Genomic DNA, 21,043 nt, shown 5'->3' on the forward strand with positions numbered 1-21,043 from the left:
CTCTCTCTCTCTCTCTCTCTCTCTCTCTCTCTCTCTCTCTCTCTCTCCCTCTCCTCTCTTTCTCTCTCTTCTCTCTTTCTCTCTCTCTTTCTTTCTTTTTTCGCTTCTTTCTTTTTCTTTGATGAGAAATTTGAGGCTCAGAGACCTCCCCTTAGGCCACAAATTAATTCTATTAATTCTATTAGTAGAAACCTAGGCTGCCTGATTGCCTTTCTAGAACCTCAGAGTTGGCGTCTCGTTTCTCGGAGGGGAGGGGAGAGCACCTTCATGGTATAATTACCAGAGTTCACTATCCAGGGGTTCCTGATAAGTCAGCTAGGAAAATTCCCAGACCCTTATCCTGTGACCAGGACAGAGACACATGCTCACTATGTGACTTTCATTTCAGGCCAGACCAGGGTGGAGTGACTTCCCAATAATGGGTGGAGGGAAGACCTCAGAGGGCAAGGGAGATCTCATCCCTGGACTTGCTCCAGATCCTGGTTGAACACAGAGAGTAAGAACTCTGGGAGATGGAAAAGGAAGGTCAGATAGGAGACTGCTCTGTCTGAGAACCAGTCATTTAACACACCCAGCCCCACTCCCTATTCCTTGGAATAGAGCTCTGCCTTCAGACCCTTGGCCTCAATTACTAATAATGATGGCAACTGAAACCTTACATGACATCTAGCATGAGTAAAGTCTCGGTTTTGAGAGGCTAATATAACAGCTAAGGGCATGGTCTCTCTCTAAGCCTGCTGGGTTCAAATCACTTACATAACTCCAAGCTTATTTAAACTTTTCTGTGTTTCTATTTCAGTAGCTCAAAATGGGAATAATGATAGCAACTATTCTGTAGCTCATTCTAAGGACTCAGTGAGCACTGTACACACAACAAGAGATGTCTGTGTAGGTTGTTAAAAATCTTATTATCTTTGTAAGGCCTTTCTCATTCATCTTATCTAAAGGAGCCCCCCCTCCAGTCTCTCACTGTTATTTTATAGTCTTTAAAGACTTTATAAGCTGAAATCTTCTCCTCCCTCTAAATTGCTTGCTGTTTGTATCCACTTCCATGTAAATGCCCTTGGAGCTGGGCCTGTGTCTGAGACATATAACAGGGCCAGCACCTTCGGAATAAGTTGATTGTTTCATTGGACCTTGCTAAAAATTCTGGAGAAAATACTCAAGACACTACCATTCTATGGAGGAGCAAACTGAGATACCAAATGTTCTCTTTATTTACTCAAAATTACCCAGCTAGAACTTAAACCCAGTTTGTCTCAAGAGCTGTTCATTATAAGAGTCAGCTGGCTGGATCCTTGCTCTCAAAAGCTGGTACCAAGAGCTGGGAAGGATGGTACATCTTGTCAACTCTCTTCTTTCAGTTGGACTTAAAGGTTGAGAAAACAGACAGTAGTTCAGGCTTTCTTCCTTAAGTAGAAAGCTCAGTTCCAGAGCCTCCCAGAACCTCCCAGAACCTCCTGTCCTGATCAGCTGCCTTCCCACCAGGGCCCAAAGCGTTTCCCTCTCAACTCACCCTAATCCTCATCTTCTCTGTCCTTGGTACCTTAACCCTCCATCCTAGCTGATATTTCTTCTTTATCTCTCTTTCAGGCTCATTCTCCTTACTATTTGTGAGTATTGTGGAGGGGAGTGGCAGAGGTTTGGGATGGGATTGGTTCCAGGGATGGAGATCAACATTGAAAATTCAGAGCAGAAATAGATTGCTTTATTTTATGCTGTTAATATAAGAATTTCCTCTGTCTCATCTTCTTCCAGTCTTCTTTCTCTGGGACATTTTTGCAGTGTTCCTTGTTTAAGAAGTATAACTTTGGCACACACACTTATGGTACTAGCAACATCATTTTCTCTACCCAAGTAAGAGCTGCCTGATGCCATCTTCTAGCCACTGCCCAAGAGGAGTCTATCAAAAGGCCCCAGACAGGATGAAGTCATTTAGGGTCTGGCTAAAGACATTGTACCCATCTCATTAAGTCCTTGACTTTTAACTCACCCATTCTGGGTTTCTTGAAATCTGTCCAAGATTAGACAGAACAGTCAAGTTACATAAATGTCTGTCTATGGCCAACGTCTAGAGCCTGGCTGTGGCATCAGGATTAGGCTAGGCAGGCTGGGTGCTACTCAGGATGCTCACAATCATGACAGAATGTCTCTCTGTCCAGCTGGACATGTACTTAGCACTGCCTTGGAGCCAGAGCAACAAGTAGCTGACAGCATTTTCAACAAATGGTGCTGGTTCAACTGGAGGACAACATGTAGAAGAATGCAAATAGATCCATTCTTATCTCCTTGTACAAAGCTCAAGTCCAAGTGGATAAAGGACCTCCATATAAAACCAGATACACTGAAACTAAAAGAAGAGAAGGTGGGGAAGAACTTTGAATACTTGGGCACATGGGGAAAGTTCCTGAACATAATGCCAATGGCTTATGCTCTAAGATCAAGAATTGACAAATGGGACCTCATAAAACTGCAAAGTTTCTGTAAGGCAAAGGATACTGTCAGTAGGACAAAACAGCAACTAACAGATTGGGAAAAGATCTTTACCAATCCTACATCCGATAGAGGGCTAATATCCAATATATACAAAGAACTCAAGAAATTAGACTCTAGACAACCAATAACCCTATTTTAAAAATGGGGTATAGAACTAAACAAAGAATTCTCAACTGAGGAAACTGGTATGGCTGAGAAGCACCTAAAGAAATGTTCAGTATCCTTAGTCATCAGGGAAATGCAAATCAAAACAACCCTGAGATTCCACCTCACACCAGTCAGAATGGCTAAGATCAAAAACTCAGGTGATAGTAGATGCTGGCGAGGGTATGGAGAAAGAGGAACACTCGTCCATTGTTGGTGGAATTGCAAGATGGTGCAACCACTCTGGAAATCAGTCTGGCAGTTCCTCAGAAAATTGGACATAGCATTACCTGAGGACCCAGCTATACCACTCCTGGGCATATATCCAGAAGATGCTCCAATATATAACAAGGACATATGCTCTACAATGTTCATAGCAGTCTTATTTATAATAGCCAGAAACTGGAAAGAACCCAGATGTCCTTCAACAGAGGAATGGATACAAAAAAATGTGGTACATTTACACAATGGAGTATTACTCAGCTATTAAAAGCAATGAATTTGAGAAATTCTTAGGTAAATGGATAGAACTAGAAAATATCATCCTGAGTGAGGAAACCCAATCATAAAAAAGCACACATGGTATTCACTCACTGATAATTGGATATTAGCCCAGAAGCTCGCAATACCCAAGATTCAACTCACAGACCACATGAAGCTCATGAAGAAGGAAGACCAAGTGTGGGTGCTTCGGTCCTTCTTAGAAGGAGTAACAAAATACTCAAGGGAGCAAATATGGACACAAAATGTGGGACAGAAACTGATGGAGGGGTTGTCTGGAGACCATTCCACCTGGGTATCCATCCCATGTGCAGTCACCAAAGGTAGATGCTGATGTGGATGTCAGGAAGTGCATGCTGACAGGAGCCTAATATAGCTGTCTCCTTAGAGGTCTGCCAGAGTCTGACATATTCAGAGGCAGATGCTCACAGCTAACCATTGAACTGATCAAGGGGTTCCCAATGGAGGAGTGAGAGAGAAGACTGAAGGACCTGAAAGGGTTTACGGTCCCATGGGAAGAGCAACAATGCCAACCAACCAGAGCTCCCAGGGTCTAAACCACAAGGCTGAGAGCACATAGGGAGGGACCCTTGGCCACAGCTGTATGTGTAGGGGAGGATGGCCTTGTAGGGCATAGGTGGGAGTGGAGGTCCTTGGTCCAGTGAAGGCTGGATGCCCCAGTGTGGGGGAATTCAAGGATAGGGAGGTGGGAGTGGGGGTGGGTGGGGCACATTCTCATAGAAGCAGGAGGAGGGGGATGGGATAAGGGGTTCCTGGGTGAGGGAGGAAATGGGGAAAGGGGATAGCATCTGAAATGTAAATAAAATATCCAATAAAAAAGTTAAAAAAATCACAGACTCTTCGTGAGACTGTCACTTCTCCAGCATGGAGAGGAGGAAGGGAAGAGAAGGAAGGGACAGAAGGTTAGAGTCAGCTCTGATGGCATGTTAATGGCATTTGGCAGTCCATAGAGGATGAGTGGTTTAGGACTAGACAAATATTTTTGAAAGAACGAGCAGGAAAATGCTGATGTATCAGATCTGAGAATAAAGCTAAGGTGACATCCAAGAGGCTGGAGTTCAGGGCCAGGGGCTGGATGACTTGGTGAATACCAGGAGGGCTAGAGGCCAGGGCACACATAATGCTGTTCATAAATATGTTCATTGTTATTTATTTTTTTTAAAGTCACATTTAATAATACTTAAAATTTAAACAGACTAAAATATAACACATTAAAATTGTAAAACATATTGTGTTTGTGTGTGTGTGTGTGTTTTCTTCCCATCTATATAATTTGAGACACACTGCTATCTCGCCTCCCAATTTCTTCACAAACAGCTGAATAAATATAGAAATAGGTTCAAAGACCTTGAGAACACTCCTTTGTAGTCTTTACAGATAAAATTGGTGCCAGACTCCCAGGTCTCTTGGGCTCTGGCCTGTTTGTCCAGCTTCATCAGAGATGGTTTCACTAAAGAGATATTTAGCTTCTGAATAAACTCACCAAGGAAAAGATCCAGACTCAGGGATGTTGAGTTTGCCTGAAACTCTCCTTGCTACAAATTCTACCAGCTATACAGTATTATGGCTCTGCAATTCTGCTCCTAGATAAATGCCATACCCAGAGAAATGAGTGCATCATATTCACTAAAAGATAGACATACAAATGTTTATAGCAACTTTATTTACAATCAGCCAAACCCAGAAACAAGCCAACCATCTTCCAGCAGAATGACTAAACAAACCGATACATCTCTATAGTGGAATGCCACTCAGCAATAAAAAAGGGACAAACGTCCAACAAACACAATGGCACGGATGAATCACAAAAGCATCGAGGGATGAGAAAGAGGACAAGATCAAAAGTGCATTCTCATATGACCCAAAGTGCAGCGACAGAAGTCACGTTCGTGGTTGCTTTTATTTGAGGGAGCTTCACTGGCGAAGCTTCTGGGGTGGCTGGAATGTTGAAATGTTTTCTATCTTGACCAGGATGGTAGCTACTATAAGATTTATACACTTTGTGCAAATATACCTCAACTGTAAATATGTTACAGCTCAGCTTTTTAGTAAAATTCCACAGAAAGAAGGAGAAAGGTCTACACAGGTAGAGGTGACATCTGTGTACTGCGATTGGGTGGCCAATCCCCCTAGGGTAAGAGGCTTCTAGTGCCTGGACAGCACAAACCAGGAAAGCTGCTCTGATTCCTCTGGGGATGGGGAGCTGAAGGGGTTGGGGTGTGTGGTAGAGAGACCATTGCTGTCTTGACCCTTGGAGCCCAGGGAACACCTTTATGCTCACAGGAGGATTCACTGAAGAGTCAAGACAGCAGACACTACGGGATGACATTGGGAGCTCAGAGCATCTGTTCTCTGGCAGCCTTAAGGCTTTGTGGCCTCTCCGAGCAGGAAGGTGCGGGCAGAAGCTGAGGGGAAAGAGCCTGAGTTGAGGCAGGTGGGCTGTGCAGTATGTGGTTTCTGAGACAAACTCAGAGAAAATTGTCATGCTTTCCTTAAATGATTCCCCCACGAAAAGGCCACAGCAATACAGCAATTTTGTGAAGATAAAACAGAAACAGAGACCTATCAGAGGTGATCTCCAGTGTTCTGTTCCCATCCACAGTTGTCAGAAATAGAGGCTTCCCTCTCCTCGCTGTACATCCCATAACTTGCTATGACATGAGCTAGGTATTGGAGTGGCTTTGTCGACCTGCCCAGAACATAGGTGCTGTGAGGGGCAGGGCTCCAGTTCCCTGGCTGTGGTCTCAAGTGACAGTAACAATGAAGGAGGACAGCAGCAGACTGGACAGAAACCAAGGAGAGCAGGCTCAGAAGTTCTCATAATGATGCACAAAGTGGGCCCGGTCCTGCCTGTTGATGAGCTGGCAGGACTTCTCCACATTCTTGGTCATCCCTGGAGGACCACAGCTGAAGACTCCAATCTTACGAACCTGTCCATGGAGAGACGTGTGCCTTGGAGCCTTGAAATGCCCACTGCCCAGGGAGATCAGCTTCTCCAGCCTGACCACATTAATCAGACCAAGATGAGAAAGTGAAATAGGGTCCTAGGGTGGAGGAGATGGACCCACCTGTGGATGGACTTCCTGCAGAGAGTTGAAGAAGAGCTCAAAGGGAGGCCGGCCGAAGTGGGTAACAGAGCGCAGACCCGTGAACAAACTCCTGTTCAGCACTTTCTGGAAGTGCCGCTCACAGATGTACTGGTAAACAAAATGGGGGAGGGAGGTCATTGCTAGGACCAACCCTTGGCCCTGAGAGTGGCCCACCTGCCGTGCCTGGCTGGCCCTGACCTACCAGCATGGTGGTCCTGAGGTCAAACTTCTCAGCCAGCTGAGTAATATAGATATGCACAGACACCAGGTCCTGGCGGTCATTCTCCTCCACCTCGCGGATGATGTCAGCCAGCCACTCAAACTGCCGCTGAGTCCTTGTCACCCAGATGAAGTAGATCTGAGGACACACACTGGGGCTCAGGGCCAGCTCAGGTCTGGCTCCCCTCCCTACAATCTGAGATGCTAGGCAGTCCCAGATATCCTGTGTAGAGCAATGCTCTGGTCTTAGCCTCCAATGGACAAAGGCCAGCAGAGATCCTCTAGCCACTCTCCCATCCACACTCAGGATTTGACATCTGAACGGCTGTGTGTAATGGTCCCCACAGACCTTGCAGTTGGAAACCAGGAGTGCGCTTCTGTGATGGGAGGGCTCATTGGGCCACACATTTCCCAGGCAGAGTGGAGAAAGGGTGCTCACCTTCTTACAGAGCATCTGGCTGCCCATGGACGATTTGAAGACCAGGTCTTTGAGGATGGAAGCAAAGGGAGTGACTCCAATGCCCCCTCCTACCAGCACTGACACCTCAAACTTATGCCATTCCTGGTGGCCCTCTCCAAAAGGTCCATCGAGGTACAGCTGCCAAGAGAAGGAGAAGTGAGATGAGCCAGGCCCTGCCCCAACTCTGAGGCCAGAAATGGGGAAGACTAACAGAGGTAGGGGACAGCGCACCTCAGTACTTTCAGACCAGCTTTGTCACAAAAGGTACTGGGGCATCTAGTGTCAAGGTATAGGGAGAAGGGACATTTCCAGGGATGAGCACCTTTGGGTATCTGGCACAGCTGCCACCCACTGGGGGTGAGTAGATCTCCCTGAGGCGGGTGGTCCAAGGTCCCACAGCCCGGATGTGCAGGCTGAGTGTGTCCTCATGGGGTGCAGAGGTCAGCGTGAATGGGTGGTACTCATTGGTACCCAGACTCAGGCAGGCGATTCGCACCCACTGTCCTGATTTGTACTCAAAAGTCTTGGGCCTCTGGAACTGCAGGTGGGTCACCCCTAGGGGTCAGAGTGGAAGAAGAGCCTAGATCAGAAACTGTACCCGAAGATTGACAGGTGTTTGTTCTTTCTACACTGCTGAGGCCCAGAGGGTCTCACACATGCACATGGTCTAGGCAGGTGGGGCTGAGAGTAGTTGAGTCTCCTCTGTTTCCTGGGCAACGTAAGAGTTGGGCACCTCTGCCCCAATCCAATGTCTCTCTTCTCTCCTGCCTCATTCCAAAGAGGGTGCAGGCTCATAGCACTGCCAGATTAACAGCCTCCACGGTAAAGGGCTCTTCAGAGCTTCAGAAGCTTATCAAACCTCCCTGACATGGAGGTAACTTTCACAAATGTTTGCATGCCTTACAAGCAACATCTTTTGTTACCAAATCTTAGTTAGACAGTGCTTGTTGTCTGACTACAGTTGAGCCTCGGGTTTACTTACATTTGTTGAAAAATGAGGTCAACAAGTTTTGGAGAGTATGGAAGGCTACTTTAACTTTATCCTCACGTAATCTTAACTGAAATAAAACTGAAATGAAATTGAATCCTTTGCAATGCTAATCTTAGAGGTTAGATGACATTATGACACCTATTTGACATTATGACTCCCGCCTCCCTCTATAGTGATATAAACCTCCAAACAGACACAACAGCAATCTGGCTGTCAGGGCTGTTTGCCTCTCTCCGATGTGAACCAGGCTGCATACTGAAGCCTTCCTCCTCCTGGAACATCGTTTTCACCTGCTTCTTCCCAGCATTGTTTCTCACTGTCTTCGAGTCTCTGTCTTTATTTTTAATTATGTGTATATATGTTTGTCTATGTGTAGGTATATGCACACATGAGTGCAGGTGCCCATGGAGGACAGAAGAGGGCACTGTATTCCCTGGAACTGGTTAGGAGCTGCCTGAAATGAGTGCTGGGAACTGACCTCAGGTCCTTTGAAAGAGCAGAAAGTGTTCTTAACTGCTGAGTTATCTCCCTAGCCCCTTGTCTGCAAGTCTCACAAGGAACTAAGCATAGCCCTTCTTGGGGTGTCATTTCTATCAGAAAATCTTTAGGGTTCAGAGTTCCTCAAGAGGATGTCAGAGGTAGGGATCAGGAAACCTGGCAAGTCCCTCCCATGTCTGAGGAGCAGAGTGGTTCTCCATGCCTGGGTCAGACCAGGTCTTACCTGAAGGCAGCAGCTCAGCCTTCACCACGCTGATCTCCACCTTCTTCCGGCTCAGGCTTACCAGCTTGTCCCCCAGATAAATAATTGCAGGGACCAGGAAGTAGATGTGGAAGCTGGGTAATTGGATGAGGGCATAGCTGCCGTGGATGATGAGCTGGAAACATGGTCAGTTAATATACCTCCACCCATCAGGTCCCAGTGGCTCCTCCTTGTCAGGTACGGCCCACCCAGGCATGGGCTGGCATAGATCCCAGGGTGGGGGTCTCAGAGCTCAGGATCACAGCCCTTGGGTCTAATTCTCCATTTTTCCTACTTTGCCCTCCCTTTCCATCCCAAGTGTCTCCCTCCAAGGTTCATCCTGCCCAGGGAAGGCACTCACCAGGGCATAAAGCACAACATAGAGGTGGTGGGTCAGCCAGAAGCCCCGGAAACTGTGGCGGCGGAAGTGGTGGGAGGCAAAGACGTACATGATGGCCAGGACCAGGAGCAGGAGCACTCCTGTCATACCTGGGGGCAGAGGACAGAGTCAGTGGGTATCCTTAGAACCTCATCCTGAGCTGAAAATACAACAGGACATCTCCCTGCACCGTTCTACTCGACGTTTACTCTAGTCCTTCAGGGCTTCAGAATAGCATATGTGTAGGGGCTGAAGCCAGGGCTGGCCTGTCAGAAGGGGGCCTATGGCTATTATAGACCAGTGTATATTCAGGAAGAGGAGAAAAAGGAAGAGATATGCAGTTAGAGTAGTGTTCAGATCCCACACACAGCTCCACTTCCTACCTGGAACTGTCTCAAAGAACCACCAGTAGTACTTTGGGGGAAGCTTGGACCTGTGGGGTAAAGGCACAGTGAGCCTCTGGCTGAGGCAGAAGGGGGTTGGCCACTCCCACACCACAGCCTGATGCTGTCCCCCAACTCCTGAGGTTACTAGGACTCCACTAGAATGGCTAAGGGATCCTTCCAGGGAACACGGGTGTCCACTGTCACGGTTCTCCCCCTGCGCCCACCACAGCTCTTCCTGCTTGTCCATCTTACATTCTCTTCCTGCAGTAGACCCTTGCTCGCCTCCTGGAGTACTTGGTCCATTATTCTGTGAGATTAGTGAGGGCAGGGACTTGCGTTCTATGCCCAGTAACATCGAGTGCATAGCAAAAGTGTTCAACAACTGCACGTATCTGGAGTAACCCTGCTCTCTGGCACTTGACTAAAACACCCAGCACATGGTGTATAAATATTTGTCCAATAAGCCGATATCAAACTAAGATAATAAACTGTGTGTCAAATGGGAAAGCAGCTCTGATGTCATCTCCTAAGGTCCTTTCCTGGCCAGTCAGACAGCTTTCTTCCTGAAGGTAAGTCAGTCACCTTTCAGCTTCCCCATGAGGGGCAGCTTTGTTTCTTCACACACTGAGAAGCTGTGCTTCTGTGGTCATCTATTTCTTTCCTATTATAGCCTTAGGCCCACCCAGAGGACCCTGGGGTGCCTTCCCCTGAACTGACCCATCATTCACAAAGACGTTAGGGAAGACGCAGGCCATCAGACTGAGGGGACTGACTGAGAAGATGTACACGTTGACTGCATGTCCAAGACTGTGTAGAACTGAAAGAGACATCGTCAGACATATTAACTTGACCAACACTACTCCCAACTCCCACCCCAGGAGCCACATACCAGCTAGGACAACTGCAGCCATAGCAATCCAGCGATGGAAGTCCACAGCGGCATCGAAGGGAATGTAGCGGTTGAGGAAGGTCTCCCGCAAGAAGGTGATGAGGTTGCGGCACATGGTGAGCAGGATGTAGGAGAACATGAAGGAGACGCTGGCCGCCGTGCCCCGGGACAGGATGATGCCCACATAGGTGGTTTCTTCAATGTCCGTGGGTGGTGAGGCAAAGCCATAGTCTGGGACCAGAGTGGAGGCACATCAGCAATGCACTCAGGATCCTGAGCCTGAGTCAGAATGCCTGGGCTCTGCCGTCCAGACACTGAGGACTGGGAAGGGCAGCCAGAGGACTCTTCACTCCCCATTGAGGTATGGCATGTTCTCTGCCCACTGCCCACAACCTGGCACTCTTACAGTAGGCACGGTCTGCAAACAGGCCTATGCAGATGGCTGAGAAGATTGTAACACACACAATGTGGCGCCGGTAGTTTTCCACAAATCGTTTGTACTGCTTGAACTTCTGGGCCAGGAAGCCCCTCTGTATTTTCTCCTGCAGTGCCTCCGTGTACAGCCGGGGAGAGGGCCCCATTATCCTGTGGCTGTGATAGACAGGACACTGGTGAGGAAGGGGTTCCTTGGCCTTCCCTCAGTCCTACCCATAAGTGAAGACCTAGTACCCATGAAGGACGGGTCATAACAGTGGAAGGGGGCAAGCAGCCCCCGTTCTTCTGACCCTTACCCTGATTATTGCTTGTTCTAGACACCTCCTTTTCTCTCTCTCCACACCCAATCTACCTTCTCTTCTTTTTCTGTCTCTCTGTCACTTTCCCCCTGTCTCTCTCTGTCTGTCTGTCTCTGTCTCTGTCCCTCTCTCTGTCTGTCTCTCTCTCCCCCTCTCATTCTGCATCCCAACCTTTGCTCTCTACACTGGCTTACTTGGTACTTCTGTACCCAAGGCAGCAGAAGCCAGGAGGCCTCTTACAGCCATGGCGGTGGAGTTGTGAGCTGGGCATCTTGCCTGAAGAAGAGTTTAGAGGCTGAATGAATGAGTGAAGTTGAGGTCACTGGACACACCAGCCCTCCAGTGGGCGGCCCTGAGGGAAGGTCAAGGAGCCACTTTCTCAACAGTGTCCTGTCTCTCCTGCTAAGGGCTGTGGGGTCCCTCCCTGATGGTACACCCTACAGGAGAAGATGCATCGGGTTTCCTGGCCCAGGAGCTACAGTAGTGGAGGTGTTTCATGGAGAGCTGGAGAGCTACTAGTGCCTCCTCCTGTGTGTTGAATGGAAGGAGACTGGAGGTGATGTGTCAGGGCTAAGAGAGCCTGAGACTTCTTTCCAAGCATCCTGGGAATCCAGGAATCTAGGGAAAACTCACTTTTTGCCAAACCTTCTCTTTAGGCCAGCACTTCCCAGCTCTGGGGTTTCCATGTCAGAGAGTGCCATTTCTGGGGGGCAGGAACTGAAAAATCAAACCAACAAATCAAAGCCCTGGAACCTGTTTTCTTTTGATTGTTGCAGCCAGGAGAAGAACTACCACGTCAAAGTTGGGGTGGAGTCCAGGGAAGGACCCTAAGAGCAGGAAAGGACAGAGCAGGGTGAGCAGCTACAGTCTGCTCATCTGTCCTTAGGGCAGCTCAGGCCTGGAGTGGTAAAGCGAGAGCCAAAGCTCCTGAACAACACAGGCTGTAGGAAGCAGCTGCAGTTTGGGCTGTCACTGACCTTGCCAAGGCAAATATCTGATCAGTAGCCTGGCATCCTTTCTTTGCTTCTCTCCATGGACCAAGCCAAGGAGACCACCCAGTCCCTCTCATCTACGCACCTGTTCCCGGGAGTCCGGGTGATGAACGAGACCCGACAGGCACTGCTTTGTTTAAAGATGTCCCCAGTGCCTAGAAAAGAGAACAGGAGCCCGGATTGGCTTCTCTGGAAGAGAGGAGGGTGGCGTGGGAGACTGTCCTCTCTTCCTGGGCCCTGGAAAGGCTGCTCTGCATCCAGTAGTGACTCAGTCATGTCCGGATCTGGGGCTTCAGCCCCACTTTCCTCCCGGTACTCAGGGCAAACGGTGTGCACAAAGAAGAAAGGGGCTACCCTCCGGAAGATAGAACTCTACATGTCCTTTGTGAAAAGAAAACAAGGTCCCCTGCTCTGGCCAGATACACCCCAAGTCAATGCCCCAGCTTGCCCCTTGGCTTAGTGAGCGAACTTTGCACAATATACAACTTGTCTCTAAATATCCATGCTGAGCTCAGTACTAACCACCAAGGACTCGGAGGAAAGAAAATAAGGCCTGTGTATGTCTACCAGAAACTCTGTTGTGAAGACTCCTCATCTCCCTTCCACACTCACACACCTCCAGCTCCACCCTTGACACAGAGCTTTGTGAACCGGAGATCTCTGTCGTAGTCCCGCAGCATGAAATGGAAGTCCTCCCAGGTCAGCTCCTCCTTGTCCTGGAAACCTGACTCCTGGAACATGGACTCCACCACTTCAGTCAGCTGGGCCTTGGACAGGCAGTTATTGGAGATCTCGATGAAGGACCTAGTGGAATATAGAAACACGTTATCATCCAGCAAGGCCAGGCTTGGGCATGTCTCCAGATTACCTAATGTGGTCACCATCAACCTGGGAAATGGCACGGGGAGGTGTCATTCATCCTGAAGGTGACAGTAAGGCCAGCGAGGTGATGGCCGCAGGCTCACAGGACCTTGACAGCTTAGAAAAGCAGTGCCACACCTCTCAAAGAAATGGAAACAAATGGGAAAGAATAACACTTGCTGCAAAGATGGGTCCAGGATACACCGTGGCCCTCTCTTGTGATGGGCTCGCTGCTGACTCTCTTCTGTGGAAGCCCACCCATACCCAGCAACCCCTGAGATCCCACTTTCATCATCCAAAAAGGACACTAGAGTGTTGGAGGGGAGTGGCTACAATGGCAGCTGCCTCCTTACACCAATATCCAGGGCATGTGGAGGACCTGCTCAGGCCCACATCTGATGACACCCATGGTGACAGCTGCAGTGGCAACTCTTCTTACATTGTACACTGGGACAAAAACAATTATGTGTGCAAGGCCAAACAAGCACTATCACTATGCTAAAAAGCATCATGTCATTGAGGCAAAGCAAGATGCACACATTTTATTATAGGCCGAAAAAATGGGAGCTGCCATTGCTGATGGGACCTCCTCCCTCCTCCCGGATTTCCTAAATGTAGCCAGAACTGGACTGCAGTGACATGCTGATGAGATACAGGCTGTAGTCATTTTTACTGTTTTAGAAGTCTATGTTGGGGACTGGAGAGATGGCTCAGCAGTTAAGAGCACTGGCTGTTCTTCCAGAGGACCCAGGTTCAATTCTCAGCACTCACATGGCAGCTCACAACTGTTTGTAATTCCAGTTCCAGGGGATCTGACACCCTCACACAGACATTCATGCAGGCAAAATGCCAATGCACATAAGATAAAAATAAATAAGAAAACCTTCTAAAGAAGAGGAAGAGGAGGAGGAAGAGGAGGAGGCAGAGGAAGGTGGTCTGAGTTGGGATTGTCAGAGAAAAGGAATGCTAAGAGCAAAAAGACATAAAGACACTTCAAAAGAATCTGGGCTGCTGGGCTCTATTTACCCTCATGTATTTCCCTTTATCTTTTTCAGTGGACTATGTGCCAAATGTTAATCTAAGCATGGAAAAAAAAAAGCAGATTCAAGAAAAAATAAAGAGATGTGCCTTGTGGTACTTGAGGGAAGTTATTACTAAGGTTCTGTCCTTGGGAATGAGAAGTTGAGGGTGCTCACAGCTGGTCTTTATTGACAGTTTAAAACCAGAGCAATGCTTTTGGCAGTTTTAGATAGTGTGGATACGGACCCTGTTAAAGGCAAGGGTCTGCCTAGGTGATGTCTTGAAGTTGGATGTCTGGAGAACTCATGCAGTATGTACCATTCAACATGGATGGCCACTCAGCCGTCTTGCCTGCCCTCCTCTGACCTCAATTGCTTTCCTGTTTAAAACATCAAGATATTTCAGCATTGGAAAGGCCCAGCCTGTACCGCATCATGGTGAAGAATTCATCCTTGGAGAGGAAGCCATTTCCATCCAGGTCATACATGGTAAACATTAGGTGGGACTTATCCTCTGGGGAACCTGAGAGAGAAAGGGGATATAGGTCACCTCCTTGCTAACAAATTCGTGGTTCCTCAGATGTTCCGCTAGTCCCCACCCCCACCTTTCATGAAGACCACCAGGATGTCCAGGAACTCCCGGAAGGATATGTAGCCATTGCCATCCTTGTCGGCCAGAGAAAACATGGACTCCACAAACATATCCTTGGGCTTGAGGCCTAGGGAATCCGCAAACTCAGCTCTGCTCAGCTCACAGGTCAGAGCCTCTCGTACTTGCTGGGATGAGTCCAGGGGCAGAGTCCCTGCATCAGCCTGATTGATGTCCAGCACCTGTACTTAGGCAGTCACAGAGAGGGAGAGAAGGAGGTAAGGCCTAGCTTACCTAGCTGGGATGGAAACAGTTCAATGGCTTCCTATCTCCCCTGTGTGCAGGTCAGAAAACCTACTCCTAGACATACTGATTGAGGCCTCTATCCTCCCATAGGAGGGGTTAACTGAATCTTTACAAGCTTTCTGTTTCTCTCTGGATCCAAGCTCCATTCAGCAAGGATAGTACTGATGGGGAGAAAAGGGGAAAGTAAGAGGCAGGGAGCAAAGTTGGGGAATGAAAAGAGAAAGAGCCTGCTCCAGAGGCAGTGGGTATTGGCTAGAACATGACAAACAGGGTTGAGCCTATATGCTCATGCTAATTCAGATAGCACTGCCATGTACCTAGAATCTGAATCCTATCAGTGTACAGATAATTAAAAAGTAACACATCATTACCATTTGTTATACCCAAAAGGTACCAAGTACTTAGGCTAAACACGGTCTATAAAATGGTGATTTTCAAACTCAAGTCTATAATCAGCATCACCTAGAAAGATTTGTTAAAATGAAATTTTCTGGGGATCAGAGCTCCTCATTCAATCTGTTTGGGGAGGATCCTGAGAATCAGCATTCCTAATAAGTTTCCAAGTCAGTTGACGCTGCTGATCCAGAGGTGCCATTAGAGAATCCATCATGTAGATGATCTCACTGGCCCCTCTCAGCATTGCATGCTCACAGGTTTAGTCACTGTTCATTAGATGACAGGATGAGGAATACAGAGACAAGGACATGTGAATTGCCCAAGGATCCAGCCAAGACTGCCTGTCTTTAACCTACAGTGTGAAATCTTAATTCACCCACGAGAACCCATCCAGTTCAGGTTGGCTCCATTCCCTGTGCCAAGTATAACTCGTGGCACCTGAGCAAAAAGCTGTCTGAAGAAGATCTCCAAGATGCCTGCGCGCTGCTGCTTCGTCACAGCCTTTCTCAATAGCTCCTTCTCGCCCATCTCAGCTATGTGGAGGCCGGGAGTGCCGCAGATACACAGGTCTTGCAAAAGCCGCACAAAGCCACCCCGGTCCTCTTCAGAGTTAAACATCAGCACCTAGGTTGGAGAAAAGCCTCATCATGTCTGAAGCTGGCTTTTCTGAGTTAGCCCTGCTTCAAAGGACCTTAGGCTGAGGGAAGAAGAGAAGTCTCTTCCCTCACCATCCAGGCTGTGGTCAGAGAGTGACCTTAGGGGACAACTGAGTCTAGAAGCTCCTGAAAGGAGCCTCCTTCTCCAGCATCAGCCTTCACAGATAAACTCTGTAGCTGAGAAGGCAATGCTGAGAGGACTCGCATAGGAGATATATGAAAACAACAGCCCACAGAGGGAGGCAGGATGAACTGTACCAGGTCATACTCCTTGGGGATCTTGAGCAGCAGGGTGCGGCATCCACAGTTGTTGGACAGGATGAGGTTGACCTGTTGTGGGGGCCGCAGCTGGATGGTACGGATCACAGTGGACCATTTGTCAAGGACCTGCAGACTCCTGTCTGGAAGCAGCTGGAGAGTGACTGGATAGCTCTTCTCCTTAGGGCCTGGCCACTCCATTGCTGAGGAAAGGACAATGGCGTGGTGATTCAGCAGAGGTCTTTGAGCCCATGTGATTCTCTTATTTGAGCATGGAGGTCTAGTGAGTCTGGCTTCCATCCCACTCTGTAACATATTTTCCCCCTCAGGCCCTGACTCCCTTTCCCTCCTCCTGGTCCTCAGGTTTCTCACCTGGTACTCCATCACTGGCTGTTTGTTTCTTCAAACTCTCTTTGCCTTTCTTTAGTAGCATCTTGCGTTCTCGGTTCCGGAACTTTGCCACCACTCCAGCGACAATCAGACTCACTGAAGGGAACCAGAAGAGACTAGTGAGAGGGAAGGAGAGCCCTTTGCTCATAGCTTTAAGGGGAGCTTTGGAATCGATCCTTAGACACCTAGGAGCTTCCTGAGTGTGGCTCAAGCTATGCAAAGGAGCTAGCCCTGAAAACCAGCATGTAGTGGGGTGGTGGAGGCCAGTAGGGTGGGGTGGGAGAAGGAATGGACCAGGCCAGTCTGTGAAAAGATGGAGGTCAGAAAAGAGGTAGGGAGAGCCAAAGCTCTTACCTAATGGAAAGCAGCAGACAGCCACAAGGGTGATACCATAGCCAGCACCACTGCCCTCAAAGTAGTCAATCACAGTAACGGGCACACACTCGGGCAAGCCTTCAGTTGTGAGTTGCTGAGGCTGTGGGCAGGGTGCACCTAAGGGACAAATCATAGAAGTCTGAGTCCAAGAGTCCTACTCCTTGGGTAAGCCTTGTGTCCTGTCTTAGGAAGGGCCAAATATTGTCTCCCATTCCCAAACCTACCCCTCTGAAACTTGTTCCTCTCAAAAGACCTCTTCCATATCTAATTTCTCAGCACTCACCCTGCTCCATTGCTAGGTAATAGCTCTCGGGCTGGTCCAGACTATAGCATAGGAGGCAACCCAACACAGAAAGCACACAGCTTCCTGCACAGCACAGATGACTCTGCCCCCATACTATTGCTTGTCTGTTCTCCCAGGCTACTCACCTTCCTGCCAGAAAAAAACATTGGGCTGCAAGGCACTGGGGTCCACATTGGAGACAGCAACCAGTACATCCCGCAAGGTGGTGTTTCTGATTTCTGCAATCTCCTCCTTGGAGAACAACCTAAACGGGGGTTGGGGGTGAGGGAGAAGGCCATTGCTGGATAAATGGATAGGAAGGGGATTTCAGTCCTCCAGTGACCTCATGTGAAGAAAGAGACTGGAGTGGGTGAAAGTGTGGTATGCCCCTAGAATTAAGACCTGTGGGGGCTATCTAGGGCCAGACAGAGGATCTGGGGCCCCACCCCAAGGGCTCAGCCAGGTCTTACCCATTCCTAGTGTTCTCAAACCAGTAGCGATCACCATCCCGGAGCCTCACAAACTGGTCAAGAATGATGTTGCTGAACAGAGGTCCAGGGTCCCCGTGGCTCTCCAGGAGTCCACCCAGGAGCAGTTCCAACTTGGACAGGTCCTGGTTATACAGAGCGGCTGTGGCCTCCAGTACCTGGAGCATAACGGAAAGGAACAAATGTGTACTCGACCTCACCAACAATGTCGTCAGTAAAACTGCAACACTGCGCGTAACTACCTCATAAATTCTTACGTTGATCAAGTGAGTTCATCTGTGTAGAGATATTTGGAACAGCACTGCCATAGAAAGTTTTGACTGCCGTTATTTTGTGGATGTATGTACGTATGTGTGTGGGGGCACATGTTTCTGGACATGAGTATGTGTGCATGTAGATGCCAGTGGTTGACACAGAGTCTTCCTCAATCACTCTCCACCTTATTCTTTGAAACAGGAATTCTCCCTAAACCTGGGTATCATTGTTTTGGCTGGGTTAGCTGTCTAGTAAGGGTCAGGAGTCCTCCTGTCTCTGCCTCCCTAGAGCTGAGATCCCAAAAACATCTCCGACTTTTATGTGGGTGCTGAATATTCAAATTCAGGTCCTCATGCATGTGTGACAAGCATGTTACCAACTGAATCATCCCCCCACCCCCCACCCCACCAACTGCCATAGTTATTGTGTTGTTATTATTATTTATACTAACCTGGGATTCTACTTTGGGGTTGAGAGCACTCCAGTTCTTAGGAGGCTCCAGTCCCAAGGCCAGCAGAGCCTGGCTATAACTGGGCAGTCCCATATCTCGGCCACGTTGGATACTGCTAGCCACGTAGTCTGTGCGAGAGAATCTCTCTGGGCCAGGCCAGTAATCTGAAAAGAGATCAGACTTTGAGTTAGTCATCCCAACCCTCTCCATCCATTGAAGCCTTATATCCAGCTGTCTGGAGCTCTCCTCAGCCCCAGGCCTCAGCGCTCCTCTACATGACATCAGTGGTCTTGTTTGCTGTGGAGCCAATGTCACCATGTGTGGTCAGGGGTACTTTTTCTAAAAAGGTTTTCTACAACTCAAGGTAATTCTTGATACCAGCCAGAAATTTCTTCTTTGCGTGTTCCAACTTTAAAACATGACTGGGTAAGAACCCTTAACACTTAAGTAAACACCACAGAGGGTGTTCGATTGCTGTACTACCCTCATGTCCACCATATTCAGGCATAGTCAACTTAAAATAAAAACAGCACAAACACAAAGCTATAATTGAGGCAGGGAGCTCAAATTTCAATTTCTTCTGACATTTATTTGAAGTTTGAGAGTGTACATTTGTGTGTCTGCATCACAGGTACCCTCAGGCTGCTTGTTGACTGACTCAGAAGGGTCCTCAGACTTCCAGCTCTTGACACTCTACCCTCTGAGCTTACCTCTCAGATCTTCAACCACTATCCTGTCCTCCAGCTCTGATATCTGGGAAGCCATTCCCAGCAGCAGCTGGTCCACATCTTGAGCAGTCTTCAGATTGGGATTCTGGAAGTAAACACTACACTAAAGATTTTGACCCTGGACCAGTAGCACCTCAGGAAAACAGGTCCCTAGTCACTCTCAGACTTGCACTCATATTCTCTCTCTCTCTCTCTCTCTCTCTCTCTCTCTCTCTCTCTCTCTCTCTCTCTTTCTCTCTCCCCTTCTCCCCCTCCTTTCCCCTCACCCCTCCCTCCCTCCTTTCACTTCCTTTCCTTTCCTCTCTCCATCTCCTGCCTGAGCTTCCCAAGCAGCTAGGACAGCAGGCACATTGCCCCATGCCCAGGCATTTCCAGCTCTCGTGGACAATTCTCCCCAGATAATTTTCTCTGCCTTTTGGAGCACTGCTGCTCAAGAGCCAAACTGTTACTGTTCCAAGCATTTATGCTATGTGACTTTGACTCCCCCCACCCTCTGACCCCCATCTCAGGCTAACCTCCCGGATCCAGTAGCTGTTGCAGACCCTGAGAGCTGGAGAGCTGTTAGAACCTTCCTTCGGGAATTCCCGGAAATGGCAGTTGGAGTTTCTGAAATAGAGTGACAAAAACACCATGAGGGACTTCCGGGCAGAAGGTAAGGCGGTGAGAGAGGTGAGCACTTCTCTGGGCTGGACAAGAGTAAAGGGCGACTGGTGAGCTTCCTTGATCGTTGGCTTGGATTTGCAGATAGAGTGATCTCTATGGTGGGAGGTCAGAAGGGTACTCAGCTGCCAGACACACCCCACACTCAGCAACCAAAATTCTGCTATCAGACCTAGGAGATTTCCTGGGGATCTCAAACTTCCCACCCCAGGATCCTGTTTCAGCGCTCCCTCAACAATTCTGCTTCTCTTCTAGATGAAATTGTGGAGGAATGCAAGCCCCAACCTCCAAGCCTGCTCATACAACCTACCTCCAATACTGAGTAGCTCAGCACTTCCCTTACCTCATGTAGACCCCAGGGGGCACCATGGTAGAGAGGAACTGCTCAGCCGCCACCACGAACTCTGGGGAGATGCTGGGGTCCATGAAAGGGTGGTACCCTGCATCAAGACAGATGCCTTACCTCACAGCCTGGCATCACACACTCTAGGTGTCCCCCACCTTCCACAACTCCTCTTCATTACCTGAATACTCTGGAGGTGTTTTCTGCAGGAAGCTGGGCAACCATTGGTATAGAGCAATGTTCTGAGGGTGAGAGAGGGGAAGGAGAGGTTGGGCTGAGCCTATGGGGAATGACTTATGTGCAGAGATGAGGACCAGGCAAGGCCAGTTGGAGGGGCGGGAGGGGCGGGCAACTAGAAGCAAAATCACCCATACAAACATTCTCAGGTCATACATATACATATACATATACATATACATATACATATACATATACATATACATATACATATACATATACATATACATATACATATACATATACATATATTCCCATTAAACCTTATGGGAATAAGGGCCAAAACTAGGGGAGGGGTGTTATCCAAGACTGGAAAAGTTTTCCTGGGGGAGCAGAGTCTCCCTGAACCTTGCACACATCATGGGAGAAAAGGCATAAAAAATCCAACAGCATCAAGTGCTAGATTCTTCGAAGAATTTATTGAGGAGAGAGAAAGAGAGATTAAGTAATGATCAAACCCCAAGTCATCTGGCATAAACAGAGCGAGTTTTTCCTACACAAACTTTCTAGGAGGGCCTGAAGAAGGACCTTCCTAGAAAGGGGTATATAGGGAAGAGGCGTTGTCCAAGACCCGGGAAGCTTTACTTGGGGAGTACAGACTCTTTGTTTGGTACCAGGACTCACCTGGTAGGTGGCAATGACCCTCTTGCGAGCATGCTGGAACAGCTCCTCATCCCCCCAGTGAGGGTGCTCCTGCGCCAGCCTCCT

General features: G+C 48.5%; 1 protein-coding gene across 1 annotated transcript in view; it reads right to left on the reverse strand.

Annotated features, from left to right (window-relative positions):
- Positions 1-5,969: 5,969 nt before the first annotated feature.
- Duox2 (dual oxidase 2) overlaps positions 5,970-21,043 on the reverse strand; it is a 16,869-nt gene continuing 1,795 nt past the window's right edge. The window contains exons 5-32 of the mRNA XM_028784960.1: positions 20,960-21,041; positions 20,280-20,340; positions 20,099-20,195; positions 19,611-19,701; positions 19,078-19,180; positions 18,368-18,531; positions 17,644-17,819; positions 17,320-17,438; positions 16,870-17,007; positions 16,498-16,611; positions 16,126-16,328; positions 15,650-15,835; positions 14,526-14,751; positions 14,350-14,443; positions 12,657-12,844; positions 12,126-12,195; positions 11,682-11,765; positions 10,721-10,899; positions 10,315-10,545; positions 10,143-10,242; positions 9,423-9,472; positions 9,022-9,149; positions 8,643-8,796; positions 7,253-7,485; positions 6,910-7,068; positions 6,454-6,609; positions 6,231-6,359; positions 5,970-6,092 (exon numbers count right to left, since the gene is read on the reverse strand). Of these exons, the coding sequence (XP_028640793.1) occupies positions 5,970-6,092; positions 6,231-6,359; positions 6,454-6,609; positions 6,910-7,068; positions 7,253-7,485; positions 8,643-8,796; positions 9,022-9,149; positions 9,423-9,472; positions 10,143-10,242; positions 10,315-10,545; positions 10,721-10,899; positions 11,682-11,765; positions 12,126-12,195; positions 12,657-12,844; positions 14,350-14,443; positions 14,526-14,751; positions 15,650-15,835; positions 16,126-16,328; positions 16,498-16,611; positions 16,870-17,007; positions 17,320-17,438; positions 17,644-17,819; positions 18,368-18,531; positions 19,078-19,180; positions 19,611-19,701; positions 20,099-20,195; positions 20,280-20,340; positions 20,960-21,041 (3,838 nt within the window). The remainder of the gene's footprint in view (positions 6,093-6,230; positions 6,360-6,453; positions 6,610-6,909; positions 7,069-7,252; positions 7,486-8,642; positions 8,797-9,021; positions 9,150-9,422; positions 9,473-10,142; positions 10,243-10,314; positions 10,546-10,720; positions 10,900-11,681; positions 11,766-12,125; positions 12,196-12,656; positions 12,845-14,349; positions 14,444-14,525; positions 14,752-15,649; positions 15,836-16,125; positions 16,329-16,497; positions 16,612-16,869; positions 17,008-17,319; positions 17,439-17,643; positions 17,820-18,367; positions 18,532-19,077; positions 19,181-19,610; positions 19,702-20,098; positions 20,196-20,279; positions 20,341-20,959; positions 21,042-21,043) is intronic.

This window comes from Grammomys surdaster, unplaced genomic scaffold (genome assembly GCF_004785775.1).
Source record: "Grammomys surdaster isolate TR1022 unplaced genomic scaffold, NIH_TR_1.0 124988, whole genome shotgun sequence".
NCBI classification, from domain to species: Eukaryota; Metazoa; Chordata; class Mammalia; order Rodentia; family Muridae; genus Grammomys; species Grammomys surdaster.